General features: G+C 38.9%; 1 protein-coding gene across 3 annotated transcripts in view; it reads right to left on the bottom strand.

Annotated features, from left to right (window-relative positions):
* Window positions 1-21,366, bottom strand: part of MALRD1 (MAM and LDL receptor class A domain containing 1) — a 221,905-nt gene that overhangs the window by 155,721 nt on the left and 44,818 nt on the right. For all 3 annotated transcript variants that reach the window (XM_083579135.1, XM_083579137.1, XM_083579136.1), the window contains 10 exons: window positions 21,092-21,271; window positions 17,314-17,428; window positions 15,573-15,719; window positions 14,481-14,633; window positions 13,524-13,629; window positions 11,730-12,097; window positions 10,566-10,987; window positions 2,521-2,608; window positions 1,797-1,973; window positions 280-454 (listed from right to left, as the gene is read on the bottom strand). In XM_083579135.1, coding sequence (XP_083435261.1) covers window positions 280-454; window positions 1,797-1,973; window positions 2,521-2,608; window positions 10,566-10,987; window positions 11,730-12,097; window positions 13,524-13,629; window positions 14,481-14,633; window positions 15,573-15,719; window positions 17,314-17,428; window positions 21,092-21,271 — 1,931 coding nt within the window. The remainder of the gene's footprint in view (window positions 1-279; window positions 455-1,796; window positions 1,974-2,520; window positions 2,609-10,565; window positions 10,988-11,729; window positions 12,098-13,523; window positions 13,630-14,480; window positions 14,634-15,572; window positions 15,720-17,313; window positions 17,429-21,091; window positions 21,272-21,366) is intronic.

Here is a 21,366-nt window from a genome sequence, read left to right as displayed (position 1 = left end):
AGAGCTGTAACTAAGTGGTAGAAGACATGCTTTGTATGCAGAAGGTCCAGGTTCAATCTCCAGCATTTCTGGATATGTCTGGAGAATCTCATGCCTGAAAGCCTGGAAAAACTCCGTCAAATAAATTGTGTTTTCTGTTTCCAATTGTTCAGAACTATTTTAAGCAGACCAAAGCAGCAGCAGCAGCACACTCACTGTTAAAATCTATCACAACTGGCTAAATCCACACAGCCCAAAAGAAATACATATAATTCTGAGTAGTTTGACCATTGCACTCACGTAGTATGATCAGTCAAGGGTCTATGGCCCTCTCCACCTGGGTGGATGCCGGCTCCCTTTCCAAGGCCCCACTGGAATATATTAGCAGTATGGGTTGAAGCTCTTGTTGCCACTTGAGCAGCAGGCTGATACCACTCACAGAAGTTTCCATTGTCAAAGTCACAAGCATCTGAGGCTATTGAAACAAGAAAGAAAAGAACATTGGAATTATATTGAACAATATAGACATGAAATGTCATTTCATTTCCATGGACAGTTTGGCTAGTTTCTTTACAAGGCACTAGTAGGTGCTGTGTGAACGCTCTCACTGGTACTCTGTGTCAGAGCAATGGAAACTTTGTTATTGCAAGCAATAAGAGCCTGCCCAAAATGTTCTTCCCCCGTGATGGTTTTTTAGCCTTTTTATGATATACTGTATTGAAAGTTGTGTTCTAAACTGAAGTGTGGGACATTAATATTTCCAAAACCAACCAAACAACCAACAAAATGGTTCTGGCTGGCTACTACCCTAAATATGATCAGCAGAATTGTTAAAGCATGATTTTGTATTTGTGTCTCTTCCAAGAGAGCAGATTTAACATACTATTTTCCTGAATGTTTCTTCTATAGCTCTGCTTAAAAGCAACCCCTCCTCTCATTTCAAAAAGTTAGCTTTTGTAGTATTAAACAAAATATTGTTCTCCTTCTGAACAGTAGTCATAAGTGAAGGGGTTTTGTTCTTATAATAATTGTTCCTAAATTGAGGCTGTCAATAGTACTGGTGACATGACAGCCTGTTATGTTCCTAGGTATGACAACTGATGTGAAGGCTTTTGCCTTTTATAAATAAAGAATTCATTTATTCAATAAAACCACAAAGCTATTTTGAAGTCTGTGGCATCCCTGTCAAGTTTTGAAAGCCACTGTCTCCAGAATATTTATTTAACAAAAATGAAGCAGAATATATATATTAAATTCATTAACTGTTATGGAACCATTAAGACCTACCATGTGTTATGCAAAGCAAATTTTTTTGGTTGAGCTTTTTGGTTATGAGCTATTAAATCGGCTCTATCAAGTACTATGAAATCAACAATGATTATACAGTACTCTTGTAGGCTTATTTTGCATAAGAAACCAAGCTAGATAACTTAATGGCACATATTTTCAACTCGTTGCTTCAAATTTCCATAGCCTTTTGCATGCAGATGAGTGCAAAGGTGCTTTGTAGTCATTGGTCAGTTTAGTAAATCAAACAATTATATGTAACTTTAAAAATGAGAAATGGGCAGAACAATGCATGCTGGAGGCATTTCTTCTAAATTACTGCCATTTCAAATCCCAGCATCAAACGAAAGAGCACACAACAGTTTCTTTGAGTGAAAAACCTAAACTGAATTACGTTGAGAATGGGGAAGATACAAAAAAAAATTGAGATATGCACATAGAATAGCAATCGATTATGAACATGGAATAGCACCATGAAAGAATCAGGTCAACTTAATGCAGCAGTATTCATTAATAATTCTTATGCTCACCACAAGATGACTCATCAGATCTGTCAGAACAATCAGGACGGAAATCACACTTCTGGGTGATATTGATGCATTGGCCAGTGGCTCTGCAGATGAATTCTTTTTCTGTACAGTTGTTCATAGGAAGTGTCACGGGAATGGATGTCCCTGATGGAGTTGTTGAATCAACTGGCAAATTCCCTTAAGAAGCAAATGGTTACAGTTATCTCTTATGAGTTTCGCAAATACCCTATTTTTTCATATATGAGGAATGGCCCTTAGCATGGAAAGCAAGCCCAATGAGAAGAGGTTTAACCTGGAGAAAAGAAGACTGAGCGGGTGACATTCAAATAGCTGGGTAGGTATAGGTGTTTGCTCTTTGCAAGATCTAATGCACTTAAGTTATAGGAGGATAGGTGTTTTTTTTTGTTGTTGTTGTTGTTGTTGAACAGTAAGTGATACTCCTTGACTCTAAGAGCCATTCAACAGTGGAACCAATTACCTGGAAGGGCAGTGGGCTCTCCCTCATATAGAGGGATAGTCTAGCTCTGGAATTCTTGCCTTGAGCAGGGGATTGGACTAGGTGGTCTATAAAGCTCTCTCTAACTCAACGATTCTATGATTTCTTCCAAAATGGCTATTCATTTTCCTGCATTCTGCATTTCTGGGATTGGGAACTTCATTTGCATGCAAACTATAAGTCACAATTTGGCCACACTAAAAGTTTTAAGTCTCGATTTCTCCTTACCATTGTAAAGTGTGCAGTTCATAAAAGATAGGTCATCAATTCCGATGTCTCCAGTGAAGCCATCCCCCACAGTACCTTCCACCAAGATCTAAGAAAAAGCAATAATTAAAAAGCCATCTGTCACCACCACTGAGAGGATTTCCACTTCTAATTACATGTTTAATATCCATTTATACCCTCCCCTCAAAAGAGTACGATTTTGACTTTTTATGAAGCGCTTATAGCCTTTCTTGAGGATAAACTGTGTTTATGAGAGAAACTAATCATGATTAACTCTCCCTGGTGCTCCTTTTAATCACAAGGAACACTTAAAGCATTAGTGTGGTTGGCTACACAGCCATGTGTAAGCCCATTAAAATATCACTGTAATATAGAATTATGGCAAGATTCTATAGTTAGAGCCTCATCATTGTTAGCACATTCAGTAGTAATCATTACATAATTAATCATCGTTAATGATTTCAGTCATCATGTGTCTGAAGCATAATATTAGGGGAATACCATTAAAATGAACCAAAATGAAGATGCTATTATATTATTCGACGAACAGTAAAGAAATAGCATTTCAAGAAATGGTATTAGAGAACAGACTTTCTATATGGAGGTTCCCTTTAGATGGCACCCCAGCCATATGTGAGGCCTTATCCTGGAAGCACATGTATATGACTCAACTACCTGGGCAGGAACGAATCACAAGAACTTCACATCATGCTGAAAATATGAAGGAGCTCCCAAACGACTAAAGAAGCTCTAAGAGATATCTGACTATAATCAATATCCATGGTATTATGGTTTTTATCTTATGCTAAATAAAATGGTGCAACCTAAATTTTAAACTCCAGTTCAAATACAATGTGTTGGACTCAACATAACACTAAGTTGCTGGTTTGGTCAGCACAAGATTTCTACTTGTGCAATGTAACATTCTCTCCATCTCCTTACCCCATGCACCCCATAAATCTGTTCTGGGGTTTCCCCTACCCCTATGGAGAATATTTGAGGACAGTGTGGGGCATGTGGGGGGAGAAGACATAAAGCCCCGTTGCACTGGCAGTAATCCTTCTGCCAGTGCTTTTATTTAGTTAAATACCCCCAGTTATATTTCATTATGTCCAGAGTTTAAAGGACTTGCCTTGACAGAGAGACACCCAGGTAGCTCCCCAATTAAGCTGCCCCTGATGTCTGGAGAAGCTTTGAAAATGGCATGCCATATGAGATGTCAGGCACTGGGAAGGAATACAAACAAAGACAGAGGGACACTTTTTTCTTGTGAGATCTTTTAGATATTGTCCACAGTATTTTAGATTGGAGAGCTCATGTGCTGTCTTAGTCTTAGTCTTGGACACTGTTAAATGCATTAGGGCATTCTTTATCAGCACAAAAGATGGAGAGCCTGATTATCTGCTCTGATTCCAAAATCTATTATTGGAAACAGTAAAATGAAGGATTTCTGCCAAGGGCCCTTCAACCTGGAGAGAACTAACCAGGGTAGAATAGTGAGAACACGGTCAAATAAGGAACATGAGGACACATTCCCAACATATGTGTCTGTATGCTCCTTTCTTGCTTTACATAAGAACAGGAAGGGGAGCTACCAGTTTCTTCCTTCCTACACACCCTAACAAGTTTCATTATCAAGGCCTAACTGGATGAGATGACATTAAAATCAGGACTGGATCCCCCATCTCTTTAAATTTTATAAATTTCCTGTTTTGGAAAAGGACAGATTAGCCTTTCCCAGTCTGGGTAGTACCATCCATGTAGATAGCATAATTTCCAACATCAGCTATGCAGTACAGGCAGTAGATCAAAACTGCACATTCAGGTGTCATGTGGTTTGGGGAAATGATTGAACGCCTATAAAACCCTTGCATGCACATGCCCTACAATAATGCTCTCGTCAATCATAAAAAGCAGACACATGAATCCCACAGTATGGATAAACAGAAAGATACATCTTAGTTTCAATATTAGATTTCCATGCGCCATAAGCTACAGGTGATAATTTAGACAATACATCCATATTTTTCAAAACTAAAGAGTGACAGGAAAAAAATAAGCTGGAAAAGTGCAACTTAAATTGTAATGCAACTGATATTTTCAAAAACAAATGTTCCTCATCAGACATTTACATAAGATGATGTTCTTTTCAGTTCTGTATCATTGGCATTTAGGTGAGGGAATGAAGGATGGGGATGGGGTAAACATATTCAGGTCAAATGTGGGAATGTATGTTTAGACATTATGTATTGCTACATCCTTTCTCCTACAGCTAATTAGTTCTTGTAAATATTTTCACTTTCGGAAAACTAGCAATGAATAACAAATAGGAAGGATTCTTGCAAGATACAAAAAAGATGAGTGTCTGTTTTTACATGCCAGGAGCTTCCCTTTGATAGGCAGACAAACTCCAGTTAGCTACAATTCAGTGCAGATAAAGTAAATTTGCCAATAGAAGTGTGGATGTGGGAGAATAATAACGTGAAAGGAATTCATCCTAAGAGACTGTCAAAGGAAGAAAAATACCAAGACTGCATTACAATAAACATATAGTCAAAATTATTTGTGTACAATGCCACATTATTTCCAAAATTAGTCTGAATATTCAATTTGGGGTTTTCCTTTATTTAATATGTTACGGATAAATAATAGCCTTGCTTTGGGTAATGGGATATTGATTATAAAGTATAACACATCCTTTCAGGCTGGTCTTGGAGGCAGAGTACACATGATGTGTACACAATCCATATCTATCCTGTGTCTGTCCTAGCTATGTTTTAAGTTCAGTTCTGTGTACACAGATCTGTATCTCTTATTAAATAGGGGAGGAGGCGGTAGCATGAACTGTTGGAGCTAGGTCTACATTCAGGAAAGGGTACAGTTGGCAAACCAAATAGAGGTGGCAAAAGACATTCTTGGCTACCACTGTCACCTGCACATTTGTAACTGAGGCAAAATCAAGAGTACCTACCCCCAAACAAAAAAACTCTTTTAGAACAAGTTGAATACTTCTTCCAGACCCATCAGTACCACCAACCAATAGTAACTGTTTTGTCTGGATGTTATTTTTAAAATTAGAACTACTTACTATACATTCTGGACCTGCCATCATCTGACACAGTTGCCATCTTCTCCTGCCCATTGTCCACCCTTATACTCAACTGTATTCACAGACTTCAAACTAATTGTCATTAATTGAGAACATTAATTGAGGAAATCCTGATAGTAAAGTTTCTGCTGTTTCCAAACTGGGAGCTCTTAGGTCCAAACAAGAAGTTACTTTAAGTGCATAGCAAGTTACTATGTGTTTTTCTTTTCCATATTTACTTTCCGGTGCTGAGGTGGCCGATTTTAACTGGGACTGCAGGACGAGGCAATGGGATGATTAACCTTTTCCTTCCTAGCTGTGATCCCAATCACACCCCCCACCACCACCAACCCCTGAGGCTTAGGGAGGGGCAAAGACCCACCACACCTATAATCAAATACAGTGGTACCTCGGGTTAAGTACTTAATTCATTCCGGAGGTCCGTACTTAACCTGAAACTGTTCTTAACCTGAAGCACCACTTTAGCGAATGGGGCCTCCTGCTGCTGCCATGCCACTGGAGCATGATTTCTGTTCTCATCCTGAAGCAAAGTTCTTAACCTGAAGCACTATTTCTGGGTTAGCGGAGTCTGTAACCTGAAGCGTATGTAACCTGAAGCATATGTAAACCAAGGTACCACTGTACGTAAAAATATAGCACAACACAACTAACCTTTAGATATATCCAAGATAATTCTTACAAGTTGACCTATGCAATCTTGATTTCTGCTCTTCGTGATACATGGCAAAGAGGGTTTTCATAAAACTCCAAAGAAAAATTAAATGTTCTGCCATAGTTACCACTGTAAAGGTGCAAATAGGGTCAGTTTCTTATCTACCTTTTTTTTTTTTTTTGTAGTGAAGAAAGATTTGTCAGAATTCAGTTCCAAAATTCAAGCCATTTTAGAAAGCATCTGCCAGCTGTGTATGTGCAAACCTCAGATTCCATTATATATACTGTACCATCCTCCAGGGAACTCATTTACCATGAAGCTAATTTCACATCTCATTTATTATCTGAATGAGGATAAATAGTTCCCAGTTTCTTTTAGCTCTAAGAACTTTACAGATCCAGCTTGAATGAAACTTACAAGGCTCATATGTAGTTGGTCAAATATTACATAAGAAATAATTCTCTGTAAATGAGAATTATACATTATATTTAACTTACCGTATATTAAAGAGAAATACTGATTATTTTTAGAACAAATTGAACTTTCTGTTATCTAAAACTGCCGCAGTAAGGACAAAGCTGATGCTATGGAAATTCATAGGTTAATATGTCTCTTGGCAGATATGAAGGCAATTCCTTCCAACAGTAGTATGACCCATTCTTCCCAATTCCTCCATATCTTCTGTAGTTATTCAGAATGTATAGTTATTTTATCTACCTTCTGAGATTTTGAGAAGTTAACTTTGTGTTTTATAGCTGCTGGATTTTTCTTTTACTTTTTTTACTGCTCATTTTATTCTGCGGTTTTATGGTATTATATATATATGTGTGTGTGTGTGTGTGTGTGTGTGTGTGTGTAGGTTTACATTTCTTATTGTTTTAATTTGGGTGTATGTGTGCCACCTTCTATTTCTATTCTATTTTCAAAAGCAGAGTAGATTGTTTGTTTGGGCACAGAATGTGCACAGAATATTAGAAACATGAAATAATGCACAAGTGTGGGTCTTGATGTTGCAAGATAGACTTCCTGTCTTGTCAGCCTGAGGCCTAAAAGGAAGGGGGAAATTGTGTTGGATGGTTAATTAATTCAGACCCCAATTTCTCCCAAATCCTGGAGTTGTAAGCCACTTTAAAGGACCACGGAGGGAAAGCCCATGTCCCTTTGCCTCTAGAGTGGCTACTGATTCATCACTTTAAAAAAAGGCAATGCATCACCAAAAAAAAAAAAAAAGGAAAAAGGAAAAAAGAAGACATAGTTTTGTGTCATATCTGCATATGCTAATTTATTTGTAGAGAAGCAAATCAAGAAATAATGACTATAATTTACATAGAAATATAATCCGTTTTACCAGCGTTTGGAAGACTGAGACTAGGTGAACTTTGTGCCTGCATAGTGTGCTATCCAGGTACCAACAACTGATGGACAACTTCAAGGCCCCTGCTGTCCCTTCCTATCTTTAAATAGGTCTTGGGTCACACAGTCTTTCAAATAGAGGTCTGCCCTCTGTAAAGTAGGACACATCACTCCCCTAAGCTCCTCTGTCTGCAAATGGGTCGCAGTCTCTCTTCCCCTCTTTGTTGCAATTTAGTTGTTGTGCATATGGAGCACAGCTGATCTGGTGGTGGAAAGATGCCATGAAAGTCATCCCACTCCTGTTCCTGTCCTATCCTTGCCCCACCTCTGCCTATTTCTCTATTTCTCTATGCTGTCACCATGATGCATCCTGTTGTGACTGAATGCGTTATATGCTCTAGGCAATTCAGTCTTTTCCAGATCTATGTGTTTACAGCAAAATGTAAACCAAGTTTTCTTGGATACTTTTTTCTGTAGAACTGTGTAAGAGGAAAGACAAAGTAAAATATCTTTGTCTATAACACACTCATTTTCCTCCCCAAAGTTTAATGAATCAGTTATATATGATTAATCATATAAGGCATCCTACAGCTAAAACTATTTTGAGAAACAAATGCTAAACTGGTTATAAATCATTAAACTGAACCAAGTAGCCAAGCCACGAAAAACTTTTCAGACAGAGATAGGCCTTCATTCTTTTAAACAACATAGAAGAAACCGTGAGATGAAAAATGAGATAAGATATAAGCAAATATGATAAATGCAAAGCAATTAATTTTAATCCAGTGTTTCAAAATTAAGAAAATTGACTTTAGAGTCAATGTCATTTTTCATCACGTTGTTGCTAATGCCAAAAATTGGGTCTATTTTTCATTTTAACACAGTGGGAGTTGAATCAAAAAGTCTTCGTATTGGAACTAATTAGAAACTTATTGCTTCCTCCTCTTCTGTTTCCCCTGCCCCATCTTTTCAGTAGCGACTAAATGCTTTTTTTCTGAACCCATTTTTTATGTTCCTAAAAAACTAAGTGATGTACAATGGACCCTTTCCACAGGTTCACAAGTAAAAAAGTATTATGAAATGAAAGTTTGTTCAAAAATAGATGTGAAGGCCTAGGATTTCACAGAAGATGGGCATCTGATAGACAAGAATCTGACTGTAAAGGAGTTCACTTCCTCGCAAGCACTGTTTATGTAGACTGTGTGGCAAAACCTATTCAGCAACACCAAATGTTCCTTTGGTAAAGCCTTGCCCTGGACAATTCAGAAAAAAGTTAAGTCTTGCTTACACCTGAAGATGAGAGGGACTGGCTATTCCTTTGTACTAAAAACGTCAAGAGCTTGCTGTGAGCCACTGTTGTTTGCTAATTATCCCATTGTGATTGGAGACCCATGGACAGTTTTATGGTACTACAGACTTACAGTATGGGGAAATTTATTGTTCTGGGACCACATGAGAAATGTACTGTCAAATAAAACTGAGCTGTATCTCTTCCATTTTGTAGTCTGGATTTCTGTTCCAGTGTACATGACTTCTTTGATGCAGACAACTTTCCTATTTCTGAGACTGCAATACTCTAACCACTTCCCCAAGAATAAGTCCCTTAGACCTCAGCTGGATTACGTCTGAGTAGACATGTATAGCATGTTGTGAATTTCATGTTCGACATAAACAACATGAAAGTAATGCAGTCTGACAGCAAATTATTTTGGCACAAAGTAATATTTTCTGTTAGTTTATGCTAGGGACTAGTGCAAACATCAAGTTTCTTCCAGTTCAGACTTTGGTAACTTGCCTATGGATAGCGATGTGACCAACAAAAACTGTATCTGCAGGACATCAAGAGGAATCTAAAATTTGAGAGTGTATGAATAAATATTTAGTTATTTAAATAGGTTGCTCTTTCAAGTACCGAATAATTCTTCACTCTCTAATGTTATGTAAATCATTGTTGCAGTTTTTCATGCAAAATTGCACACTAAATTCCCATTCTCAGCATTTTAGCAAATTCAGTCTAGGATATGTGGATAATGAGAATTACAAAAAGCAGCAGGGGTAATCAACTTATACGATGTAGCTATGTATGAACAGAACTTTGTAAGAGTCGTTAATAAAGACCTGCAGCAGTTATTATGGAATAATAAGATATTAGAGGCATTTTTAGTGGTTTCTTATAATTTGGCAGCGCCACATGGGGGCAATTAACACAGTTTCCAACCACACAGAATGGATAAAATCCAGCACAGCTTAGGAGCAAATGTTAGGTGATAAACAAGCAAACTACTTGATGCCCCAAACTAACATTATGGGTACCTGATTACAGAGGCCTTTAGATTTCTATAGCTATTATTAAAGGCATAAGAAAGACTTTTTTGTATACCATTTTGTCACTGATAGCCATTTATGTTTGATTAGTCTGAAACAACAGAGGAAACTCAAACAACTGTATGAAAAATATAAGTATAGAGTAGCACTGTGCTCTGTAAATGAAACTTGCATCAGGAATTGATTTTCCACCAAAGAGACAAGTAAAGACTGAATGACACAGATCCAAAATTCCCTTCCATGGATGGAATGAGTTCACATTTATGAAACAGAACTTTTCCACCTATAACCTTCCACTGCAACCTCCTGCATTCCACACCATATTGTGACCCCATTTTGTGCTATGCTACACTCCCCACACAGCTATTTTGTGACTGGTGCCCACAACACTTCCACAGAATTCAAAATGTGCCCACTGGCCCCTAAAGGTTAGTGATCCCTTTACAATATATTTTGCTGCTAAATATCCACAAAACATATGCCCAGTTAATGTTTGGTCAGAAATTGGTTCAAAGGAAATGTGATCTAACAGTCAAACTTCCATTTGGAAAGGAAAGGAAAGGAAAAATCTTCATAAACGTTTTGTATCATTCTACGCAAGCATACCTGAAATGGCTCTGAACTCTCAACGTAGAGCACTTCCTTTATCCATCTGTTGCCTTGATCGCCAAATGTTTGCCACAGCAGCTGCCCCCTTGTATTGCTCACAGTTCTCTGGGAAACTGCCAGCCTGTAAATGTGCTTTCCAAACATATGATAATGGAAGCGAAAAATGCAGCTTTTGTTTCCATGTGCAAAGGTAGAGTTAAAGACTGGGCTTAGCAAAGCGGCTTGGTTTTGGAACATCTGTGGCTCTGAAGACTCAATGTAAAGGTAATGCCCTTTGGCTGTGCCCAAAGTGTGGTCCTTCATTGGCCCAGTGTTAAAAGTGGAGGTTGGCCCTTGGTTTCTGGTCCAGTCAAAGTCATCATCCACATCTTGTTCCCAGTTGCAGAGGCCAAGTTCAAAGTCGCACTGCAGCTCACCTGCTGAAACCAGTGAATGTATATGCCTTTGATTTTTAAATGCCAGAGAGATGCCACATTCCCCACCCCGGAACACCACAGGTCCATACTATATGTGGGGCATTCTGCACAGAAGAAACTGGTGGCTGCCAGTTGTCAGCTGCTGAGAGGAGCTCTACTCGCACCCATCACAGCAGAGCTTCAAAAACAGAACTTTGTTTATTGGTAAAGGGCTGCTGCCACCCTTGCTAACAGTAAGCCCCCCCCCCACTCCCACTCTGGATCTTGTACAGATCCCATCTCCCAGAAGTAGCCACCTGTGAATGCAGGAAGCAAATTTGGTGAGGCCACTTTTGCTCAAGCAATACTGTCATATGTATCTATTTTCGGACACTTTCAATGACAAATGATAACTAACTTACATTAGTTAGTGTAAACTAATGGGATGTGTTAAATTGTTAGGCTTCTCATGCAGAAAATTCAACTGATTTCCTATTTACTCTTAGCACTGTGCTAAGAATGAGGCACCATTTAAAAGTTTGTAGGAAATCAGCAAATCTTAATCCAAAATTAGCAAAAGACTGCATTTTCTAAAATTCAGTTTCCACAGGCCTTGGTTTCTTTATGGGTGCGATCCTTCCCTCTTCTAAGTACTCAGTGTGCTAGGTCTATTGAAGTGAACAGAACTGTGAGAAGCAAGCACAAGATTTACTCAGTGCTTGAAGTTGACCATTGCAATTTAAGGGGAAATGTTTCAATGTCTTACCGCATTTGTCTTCATCAGACCCATCTCCACAGTCATCAACAAGATCACACAATAACAAACTGTCGATGCAAGCCTTTGAGTCTTGGCACCAGAAATTATCAGGGCCTTCGCAGTTTAATGCTGGAGGTGGCATTGCACAGTTCTCAAATGTTATATCATCAATTGCTGAGACACCATCATAAAATCCAAGGCTGACTTTATCTAGAGATAATTGAAATGGGTGTGGAAGGCGGCCAAGTTGAATGAAACCCTTTAGCCACTGATCTCCTTGATTGTAATATATCCTCCAAAGGGCTGTAGGATCTTTTTGTCCATCAACAAGCAATTGCATTTCTGCTGCTCCAACTGATAGTCCATAATTGTAATACCTGAGAAGGGAGTCTAAAAGTTAGGGATCAGCACCATCAATACACTGAACAAATACACACAGAGAGACCAAATTTGCTCTCAAACACCTTTTTTTTGTAGTGTACCTATGCTTTGCTTGAGACACCAAGTTGTTACTTGAATTGACACAGTTTAATCGTGTGAGAAGGATAGACTGTCTTTCCTGACAATTATTGTTGGCCTTTTTTGACCCTTCCAATACTAATACTGCATATAAAGAGATTTACATACAAAAAAACAAATGCAGTATCTGTATAATTCATAATACTAAGCAGAATTATAGCTGAAATGAGTCTAACCAATTGGTGCTATTTAAAGTACATAAGATCAGGAACACTGGCTTATCTACTCTTAATCAGGCTTCAGATTTTTAATCATTTAAACACTTTGAATTTGAGAGAACTTTGGATTTTTGAAGGGAATTTAAAATGTCATGGGCTCACAGAGACAGAAATGGCTAAGGTATTTTCAAGGATACAGAAACTCAAAAACTACAGTCAAGGAGTTCATGTTTCATTGTTAATCACCCTGGTATGATCCTCTTTCTATTTCCTTTAAGAAGGACTGCTGGAAGGCTGAAGCCAGAAAGAACAAAACAGAAAAATTAGCCCCAAGAACGTTAAACAACCAGTCAGAAAGAACTAGGAACTGATTTCTGACTGAAGTCCAAAATAAAATTAGAATTCACAAAATAATAAAGATGCTGTTGTTTAAATAGCACAAAATATTAATTAAATGATTTTAATTCAATTGAGTCTGGGGGAGGATCTACACTCAGGATTTTTAACGTTAAGGGTTAAGGAATGGTTTCGATAACCATATGGCCACATGACGTTCAACTTTTAACATTCATAATGCCTTATTAAAATGTGGCACCAGAGGGCGCTGCAGAGCAACCAGCAACTAGTAGTAAGGAGACAGTGTTTTGATAGAGGTAAGAAAAGCTTTACTTTAAAAGTATGCCCTGTAACATTTTAGAACAATACATCTAATATTGTTCTAATAATGTTAAACAGGTCGGTGTAGATCCAGCCTAGAATTTAGTACACTACCACATGAAATACTTTGAATAGTTTGAAATCAATGATTATGTCAGAGCAGTGGTGCAAGACTTAGTGCTATATCAATGTAATATAATCATTGTAATAAACCAGGAGTTACACTAGTAGAAATGGGCCATAATCAGAATATACTAAGTAGTCAGACGTAGAAGCTCTAAATGTGTTCAAAGGGTTTAACATTTTTCTTGGGTAGTGAATTTATCCAAATCTATTTTCAAAACAAATACTAAAAATGCATTCCACATATTGCAGAACAAAGCACATACAATGACAAATACTGTCCTCTTTTTCATTTCAAAGGCAGACGTGTCTTCCTCTAAACACAAAAATCAAACTTCATTCATACCAGAAGGTCATTGTGCAACCTGATCCAGCCTGGCTGAATTTTGGGCTTCGTAGCTGTGCAGTCTGTGAGAAACTGCTGCTGTTTCTTAGAATGAACATAAAGTGGCCTGTTAAGAAGAGCAAAATGAAATTATTTTTCCACTAAGTACATATAATAATTAATAATAATAATTTTATTATTTATACCCCGCCCATCTGACTGGGTTTTCACAGCAACTCTGGGTGGCTTACCACATATCTAAAAACATAATATAGAAAAAAAGCCACACATACTGTATTTTTTGCTCTATAAGACTCACTTTTCCCCTCCTAAAAAGTAAGGGGAAATGTGTGTGCGTCTTATGGAGCGAATGCAGGCTGTGCAGCTATCCCAGAAGCCAGAACAGCAAGAGGGATCGCTGCTTTCGCTGCACAGCGATCCCTCTTGTTGTTCTGGCTTCTGAGATTCAGAATATTTTTTTTCTTGTTTTCATACTCCAAAAACTAGGTGCATCTTATGGTCTGGTGCGTCTTATAGAGCGAAAAATACGGTATTTGTACCACATCCCTTGAAAAATGTTCTGACATAAAATTGCACCTATGGATGGCTTTTCCTACTTAGATTGATTGAGATCATGCCTGGCATGACTATGTAGCAACCTTAGCCACATGTCCTGTATTTACTTTTAAAATAATGCTTTTTTTCCTGGTTTGCCAATAAGTGCCAGGTGGCTGGGTCTAGGAGTCACCACCATTTTCACTCCTACAATGCCCCCAATATTGTGGCAAATTAAAATGGTGGTGGCTCCAAGACTTTGTCATCCCCTGATCAGGTGCAGGTGCATCCCCTGATCAGGTGCCCACCATAACCACCGGGAAAATATCCCAGAGAAACCCCCTGATATAGGATAGGAACCACCAAAGAATATTGTGCTGAGGTCCCACTCACACCTGAAGCTGGCTATGGGTAAGACCTTACCTGCAGGTTGGTTATAGGTGTGGTCCCGTGCCGGAGCTTGCTTCTGGAAAGCAGGGGGTAGACCGCTTCTGGAGCTCCTTACCCAATCAAATGCATCACCCCTGGCTGTTTCCATCCAGCCACAGCTGTCTGTTTCAAAGTCACATTTAGCAGCTGGAATATATATATTTATTTTAGTCTGCATCAATTTATCTGACAGGTTAGCAACCAGTGTATACAGAAGGACAAGATGCAGTTGGAAGGGGAGGTGAATTGGAAGGTGCTTAATTAGAAAGTGCTGTTCTGATGCCCCATAGACCTGCAACCACCACACTACTTCCTATGCTGTTCTGGAGGGTTCCTCAACCTTTCAAGGCAGTTATTTGGAGATGAAAGGGACTGCACAGAGAAGGGAGACCCAAGAGACCTGGTTCTATGAACAAAACAGAGTTTGCACAATTTGTTCATTTAAAAACAAATTGATGGGCCAAGGGATCAATGAAAGTCCATGCATGATCCAGAGTAGGCTTCCTCAACCTTGGCCCTCCAGATGTTTTGAGACTTCAATTCCCATCATCCCTGACCACTGGTCCTGCTAGCTAGGGATCATGGGAGTTGTAGACCAAAAACATCTGGAGGGATGAGGTTGAGGAAGCCTGATCTAGAGTATTATTTAGCTTTGAAAAAGTGTGTTCACAAGCTTCAGCTTTGCTCCTGTTTCCACATGCCAGACATGTGTGAATCATCCTTATCAAATCAGTTAGAACTCTATAGAGCCCTGCTGTGAGTGTCTGTATTAAGAGAGAGACAAGACTGTTTTAAGAAAGCAAAGCTGAAAGTAAAGCTGAATTCCTCATTTGAAAAGTGAAGCTCTAGATATCACTTTCTAAGGTTCTGTTATTCTGACAAGTCATTTTCAATTTTAGTTTTAACCTGAGAAGTAGCCACAACTGTACACAAAGACATCAATAAAGACGCTGGGTGAAAGTGCTTCACCTTCTGCGTGGTTTGTCTTAATTAACTGATCCTCCTAATGAAATAGCCATAAGGCTATTGACATGCACATTTAAAGATCTTTAAGCATGAATTACAGATCAATGTGTTTTCACTTACAGCACAGGGCTTCGTCACTGCCATCTGGGCAATCAGGAGTGAAATCACAAAACTTGTCAGAAGTAATACAGTCTCCATTCTTACGTGCCAACAATCCAGGTGGACAATAAAGAGATGAAGAATCAGAGGTTTCCAACAGTGTTGCCTCTTAAAAAAAAAAAAAAAACCACACAGTTGCTTATTCTTGCCAGGAAAAAAACCAGCAGATAAAACTTTAAGTATTATCTACAGAACACATTTGCCATATTTTTGGCTCAGGGGTACAGCACATGCTTTGTATGCAAAAAAAATCCAAGGCTGAATTCCTAGTATTTTCAGATAAATGGGTCAGGTGGCAGGAGATAGAAAAGCTCTCTGCTTGAGACCCTGGAGATCAGCTCTCAGTCAGAGAAAACAGTACTAGACTAGATGTTAATCCTACTCAGAGTAGACCCACTGAAATAAGTGGGCATGACTTTCTTAATCACATTAATTCCCATAGGTTTACACTGAATAGAACATAGTTGAACTTCACCCAATGAATAAACTTTAGTTGGCTATAACCCCCAATCCTTTCCTGCCTAGCAACACTTCTTCTTTCCCTTCAACTAATGTATTCAATATATTCTTCAGTCTGCAGAAGTAGTGGGGTTTTAATTCAATGTTTGTTGCTGTATGATCAGGAGAAAGGCTTGCAAAATTGTCCTGATCTTGTGGGCCATCGATGGTCAATGGCTTTACAAATCCATAGCTTAGATTCTGCAGGTTCCATGACAGTCAGAAGATTCTGTACCACATGCCAAATTCTGCACATACTGAATCACAGAATAATGTGACTCCTGCATTGGACAAGGTCCGTTCTTCTTCATCAGATGGACTACATCTGATAATACTTCGGTAAATTATTCTCCTGCATGAGTTGAGAACTGAGAGACTCCCTACTCGATATTCCTTCACTGTTTTGAATACTGCTAGCTATTCACACAGGGCCCTTATGTCTAATTGGGGAATACTCATGTACAAACTCATGTACACAGGCTCAAATTGTGAGGTCCAAGACGTCCAATATACAGTCTAGAGATTAAATATGTGATTTGAGTATTTATGTACAGAACTGTATGTGCATATGCACCAACTGGACATGCATGTAAGACAGCATGGAGGCAATCAAAGCTTGCCCCACACTTCTTAGGGTAAACTTGAGTATCTGTCATTGGCCATTGAATAAATGTAAACTCTGACAAGCATGATTCTAAGACATCCTCAAAACATAGGTACTTATACAAAAACCTATACTTGGGAATCAGCTACACAGCTGCAAATATAACATTTTAAGTGTGTTTTAAGCACATTATACAAATGTGACACTAGATGGCGATTGTGAGCTTATGGCAAATTCAATATATATTTTAAAACTTTTTTAAAAAAAACATTTTCATAGCGTTTTTTATATGTGTCTAGATTCCATCCCAGAATGCACACAAAAATCAATCATATGGAACCAAACAAAAACCAAATCACAAAACCTCATAAACTTGTAAGAAGCCTGCTGATTCCAACTAAGGAGGCAGCTCTTTATCAACTCAACAAGGAGTAAGTGCCATTGAACTTCACTCCATGGAACTTACTTCTGAGTAGACACGTATAGAATGGCACTGTAACTATATCATGCCTAAGTAGTATATTTTTGTGGAAGCATAAACAAAGGGAGAACAATTAAATAGGTCAGCAAACCAATTTGAAAATGCTGCTCTGTACTTACCTTTTTGGTCAGTACTTGAAAATGAATTATAATTAGTCCTACAAGCCTTTGTTATACTGATGTCATCAACAGCAACAATGCCTTTTGTTGACTGAAGAGTGGCTTGTAGAATTATCTGCAAGACCAATGAAATAACCTTATTAAATACGACTTATACATATATGCTCTGGGTTTACAAATTAAATAAACTTGAAGTTAAATTCCATTTGCAGCTAGCCTGGTTCCCCCCCAAAAAGAATATGCAACTATCTTAGCCAACAATACCATAGATATGTCAATTCCCAAAGTCTCGTTAATAATCATATTTAGTATTGTATGTAATCTAAAAAATATCATCTCACTCCAAAGTCAAAACATAAGTCCCATTCATCAATCAATCAATTCTTTATTGCGGTCCAAAGAGCCAACAGAGTTCAATGCATACAACATACTTTCATAGCATATAAAATACATTAAAAGCACACAAACTGCTTGGGCAGATGATAAGACTATGACTTTTCAGTCTTTTGTCTAATACCAATTGATCTCTGATCTTGGCCACCTCAGACAGAAACTTGGCAACAGCCGAAGTCACACTAGGAATCCTATTATCCAGTAGGAACTTGGAATAGAAATGGCATAGAATTTCCCTGTAGATTTGCCAATAGTGGGTTACTCATATGTTGTCGGGTCTGCTTATAGTCTTCAGGACAGAAGAATGTGCTTCATGCATTCTACTTCCTGATTACTACAGGGAGAAAATCTTGCAAAGTAAGGAACAGCAGCAAATTTACCTCGGAGCATTTCCGAGGGGAACACATTAAATCTGGACATAGTAAAAAGTCTACGATAATTGACAACTGTTAAATTCTTTAAATATTCACCTGTGAAAAACCCAACATACTGTATACTCATGGCATTTGGTGAGCAGGATGAGTGTGAACAGGCCCGCAAATCGCAGAAGGCAATATCCCACAACCTTTGTTTTACTGAATTAAGAGCAGTGTAATACCCCATTATGTAAGAGAAGGTCTGAGGACAAACCAATTGAAGCATCTTTTGGGGCAATAAACTTGGACCAACAACTGAAGTACTCATCCTGAGATAAATGTATGAGTAACCCTGTGCCCAGTTTGAAAACACTGGCATTAAGCCAGTCAGAATTCTATTCAGTATTCCAAGATCAAGACCACTGCTTGAAAGAATATCATGCACATACAAATATCATGGTTTAGGAGATTGGGGGATATGGATCAGACTAGTTTAGAAGCCCATCATAACTATGCTAGTCATATATCACCCTCAACAAGGGAATGCAGGTCACACAGAGAGAAACATGTCTAAGGTTTGCATTACTCTCTACTTCCACACCTCTGAACTGTAAAAACTCAAGAAGAAAGGCAACTGAAAAATAGGGTAAAAAAGTGCATAATCCAAGTGGAAAAGGGGTCAATTTCACAAAGCACAAACATCCACCATCCAAACATCTCAAGGGCAAAGGAAGGGACCATAAAAGGTCATTACATCCAACACCCAATTCATACAACAGGGCCTCAGCAACCATGTTAGAGGGACATTAGAAGAGGCTGCCTGAGTTACATGGCTTTCTAGATGAGCAGAAGTTGTTGTTTGCAATTCAGTTTGATTCTCCCATTAATTCATTTTTGCCATCCCCACCGAAGCCAACAAGGCATTTTCACAATGAGAAATAATATCTGTTGTGATATTTTGTGTAAACACATAATGGCTGACAGCTAACAAATAGAGCCACATTTTATTGCGGGGGTCACTGGAGGGCTATGCGTTGCGCTGTTGAGAAATAGCTGTTTGCTTAAGGGCCTCATAGAAGTGAAATATGACTGAAGAACAATGCTTAAAACAGAAGCCTCTCTTGCGCTATAAATATTTATGGTGTCCAGGATGAAGCGAAGTGGGCTTGTGCAGTAAGGGTGCTTTTTATGGTACATTAGCTCAACAGCAGACTCCACATTAGAATCACAGAGAGTTGGGGTGGAAGGGAAGAACGACAGTGACGTGTTCTGAGGAATTCATATGTCATTTTAAGAATTTGGCTAGAGAAACATTGCCAATCAGTGACAATACCATAATTGTCATTGGTGGGGAAGCTGCCAAGTTATTAACACACATGTATGGCAACTTGGGGCACTGTGAACAGGGCATAACACCCCCTAGATAGGAGTGGGAAGGCCTAAAGGCCTGCATTGCCGCCTGCTCTCCTATGCTGCTCAACTCTCTGCTCCTCAGACTAGGAAAAAACTAACCTACACAAAGGAATGCAGCTAAGGAGTGGCTGAGTGGGAAAAGCCTTTGAGTCAGAAGCCATAGCCAAGTACAATTCAACAAATCTTGGCTTCAACAACTTCCTATTGGTAAGGCTCTGGTAACCTAAGCAACAGAGCTGCCATTTATGCCCACCTTTGCACACTGTTAGGGAAAGGGAGGAAGTTGCAAGGTGACAGAGGAAAACTGAAGGTAGGGAAGATACGCTGCAGCGGAGGCCAACCAGGGAAGAAAGCGTCTAGAATGCACCAGGCCTTCCCTATATAATTGGACTCAAAAAAGTCCAATTCAGCCCAGTCTGAATTGAGATGTTGGGAGCTTGTCTATTCCTACTTATGTTGTTAGTTTAGATATAACATCATATTTGCCAGGTACTGGGATATTGCAGGGACCAAAAAATGGTGACAACACTGCAAGTGAAACACCATAAATGAAGTTACTGAAAAGGCTGTGCATGATTAATGTGCCTGAAAGGATCAGTTTCACATAGACTAGGATGGGGAACCCATGGTCCTCCTGTTGGACTCCAGCTCCCATTAGCCACAGCCAGAAGGGTCAGGGATGATTGGAGGGGTAGTCCAGCAACATCAGGATGATCCTACTCCTGATATGAACCTGATCTAGCCTCTGACAGCCCTACCAAATTTCAGTCAAAGTATGTGGAAAGTCTCACTCATACCAAAAATAAAATATTTTTCAAACCTTGTAAGAAAAGAAGAAGAAGAGTTTGGATTTGATATCCTGCCTTTCACTCCCCTTCAGGAGTCTCAAAGCGGCTAACATTCTCCTTTCCCTTCCTCCCCCACAACAAACACTCTGTGAGGTGAGTGGGGCTGAGAGACTTCAAAGAAGTGTGGCTGGCCCAAGGTCACCCAGCAGCTGCATGTGGAGGAGCGGAGACGCGAACCCGGTTCCCCAGATTACAAGACTACCGCTCTTAACCACTACACCACACTGGCTCTCATTTTAATGTCACATCATTTTTAAAATATTATATAACTGAATATCAACAACATTGGAAAGCTCTTCCTCCTACTTTCCTACAGAGTCTGACTAGCTCTGAAAGGGTTTGGCCTCTGAATGAGTGTATAGAAATCATAAAGGCTCCTGAGCCAAGTCCTTCTCTAAATGCTACTTAGCAATATCTACTAGGATTAATATGATCTCTAGAAATGCGAAATTCTGAACATTCTGCAATTGTTTCTAAACCAATATTAGATACATATTAACATGTGCCATACTATTTAGCAGCATTTGCCTTTATTTTTTAATTTCAACTGAAGTAATGTATTGGGTTGGATCCATATCAAGTTAGTTGAATTTAAGTCCCACTTAGATCAATGGAACAGATTAGTTGTGACTAGGACAACTGACTTAATCTGGATCCAGCCAACTACATTGTTATTGTTAAAGTTTTAAAGTTATTTTGCAATGAGGAATACCAGCAGCAAATAACTACTTGCGTACACTTGTACCTTGGTGCGGGTAAGGGGCTTACCTGAAAAGGTCCTATAATTTCATCGCCAGTTATATTTCTTAAAAGTACATTTGCTTTTGTCCACTGCATTGTGCTCTTGAAAGGCTTTGAGTTATGTAAGCTTTGCAAATTCCCATCAACAGCAGTTCGAAGAAAGACACTCAGCTGGGAATCCTCGGACAATTGATACCAAAATCTCATCTGTTGGAAGGATTTTTAAAATGAAATTATGAACCCCTTCAATAGATCACAAAACAATCAACTATGAATGCACAGTATCTTTCCATGTACTCTTT

The sequence above is a fragment of the Podarcis filfolensis genome, assembly GCF_964270895.1.
Source record: "Podarcis filfolensis genome assembly, chromosome: 12".
Classification (NCBI taxonomy): Eukaryota; Metazoa; Chordata; class Lepidosauria; order Squamata; family Lacertidae; genus Podarcis; species Podarcis filfolensis.
The sequence above is the reverse complement of the archived record's forward strand: the minus strand, read 5'-3'. Positions and strand labels throughout refer to the sequence as shown.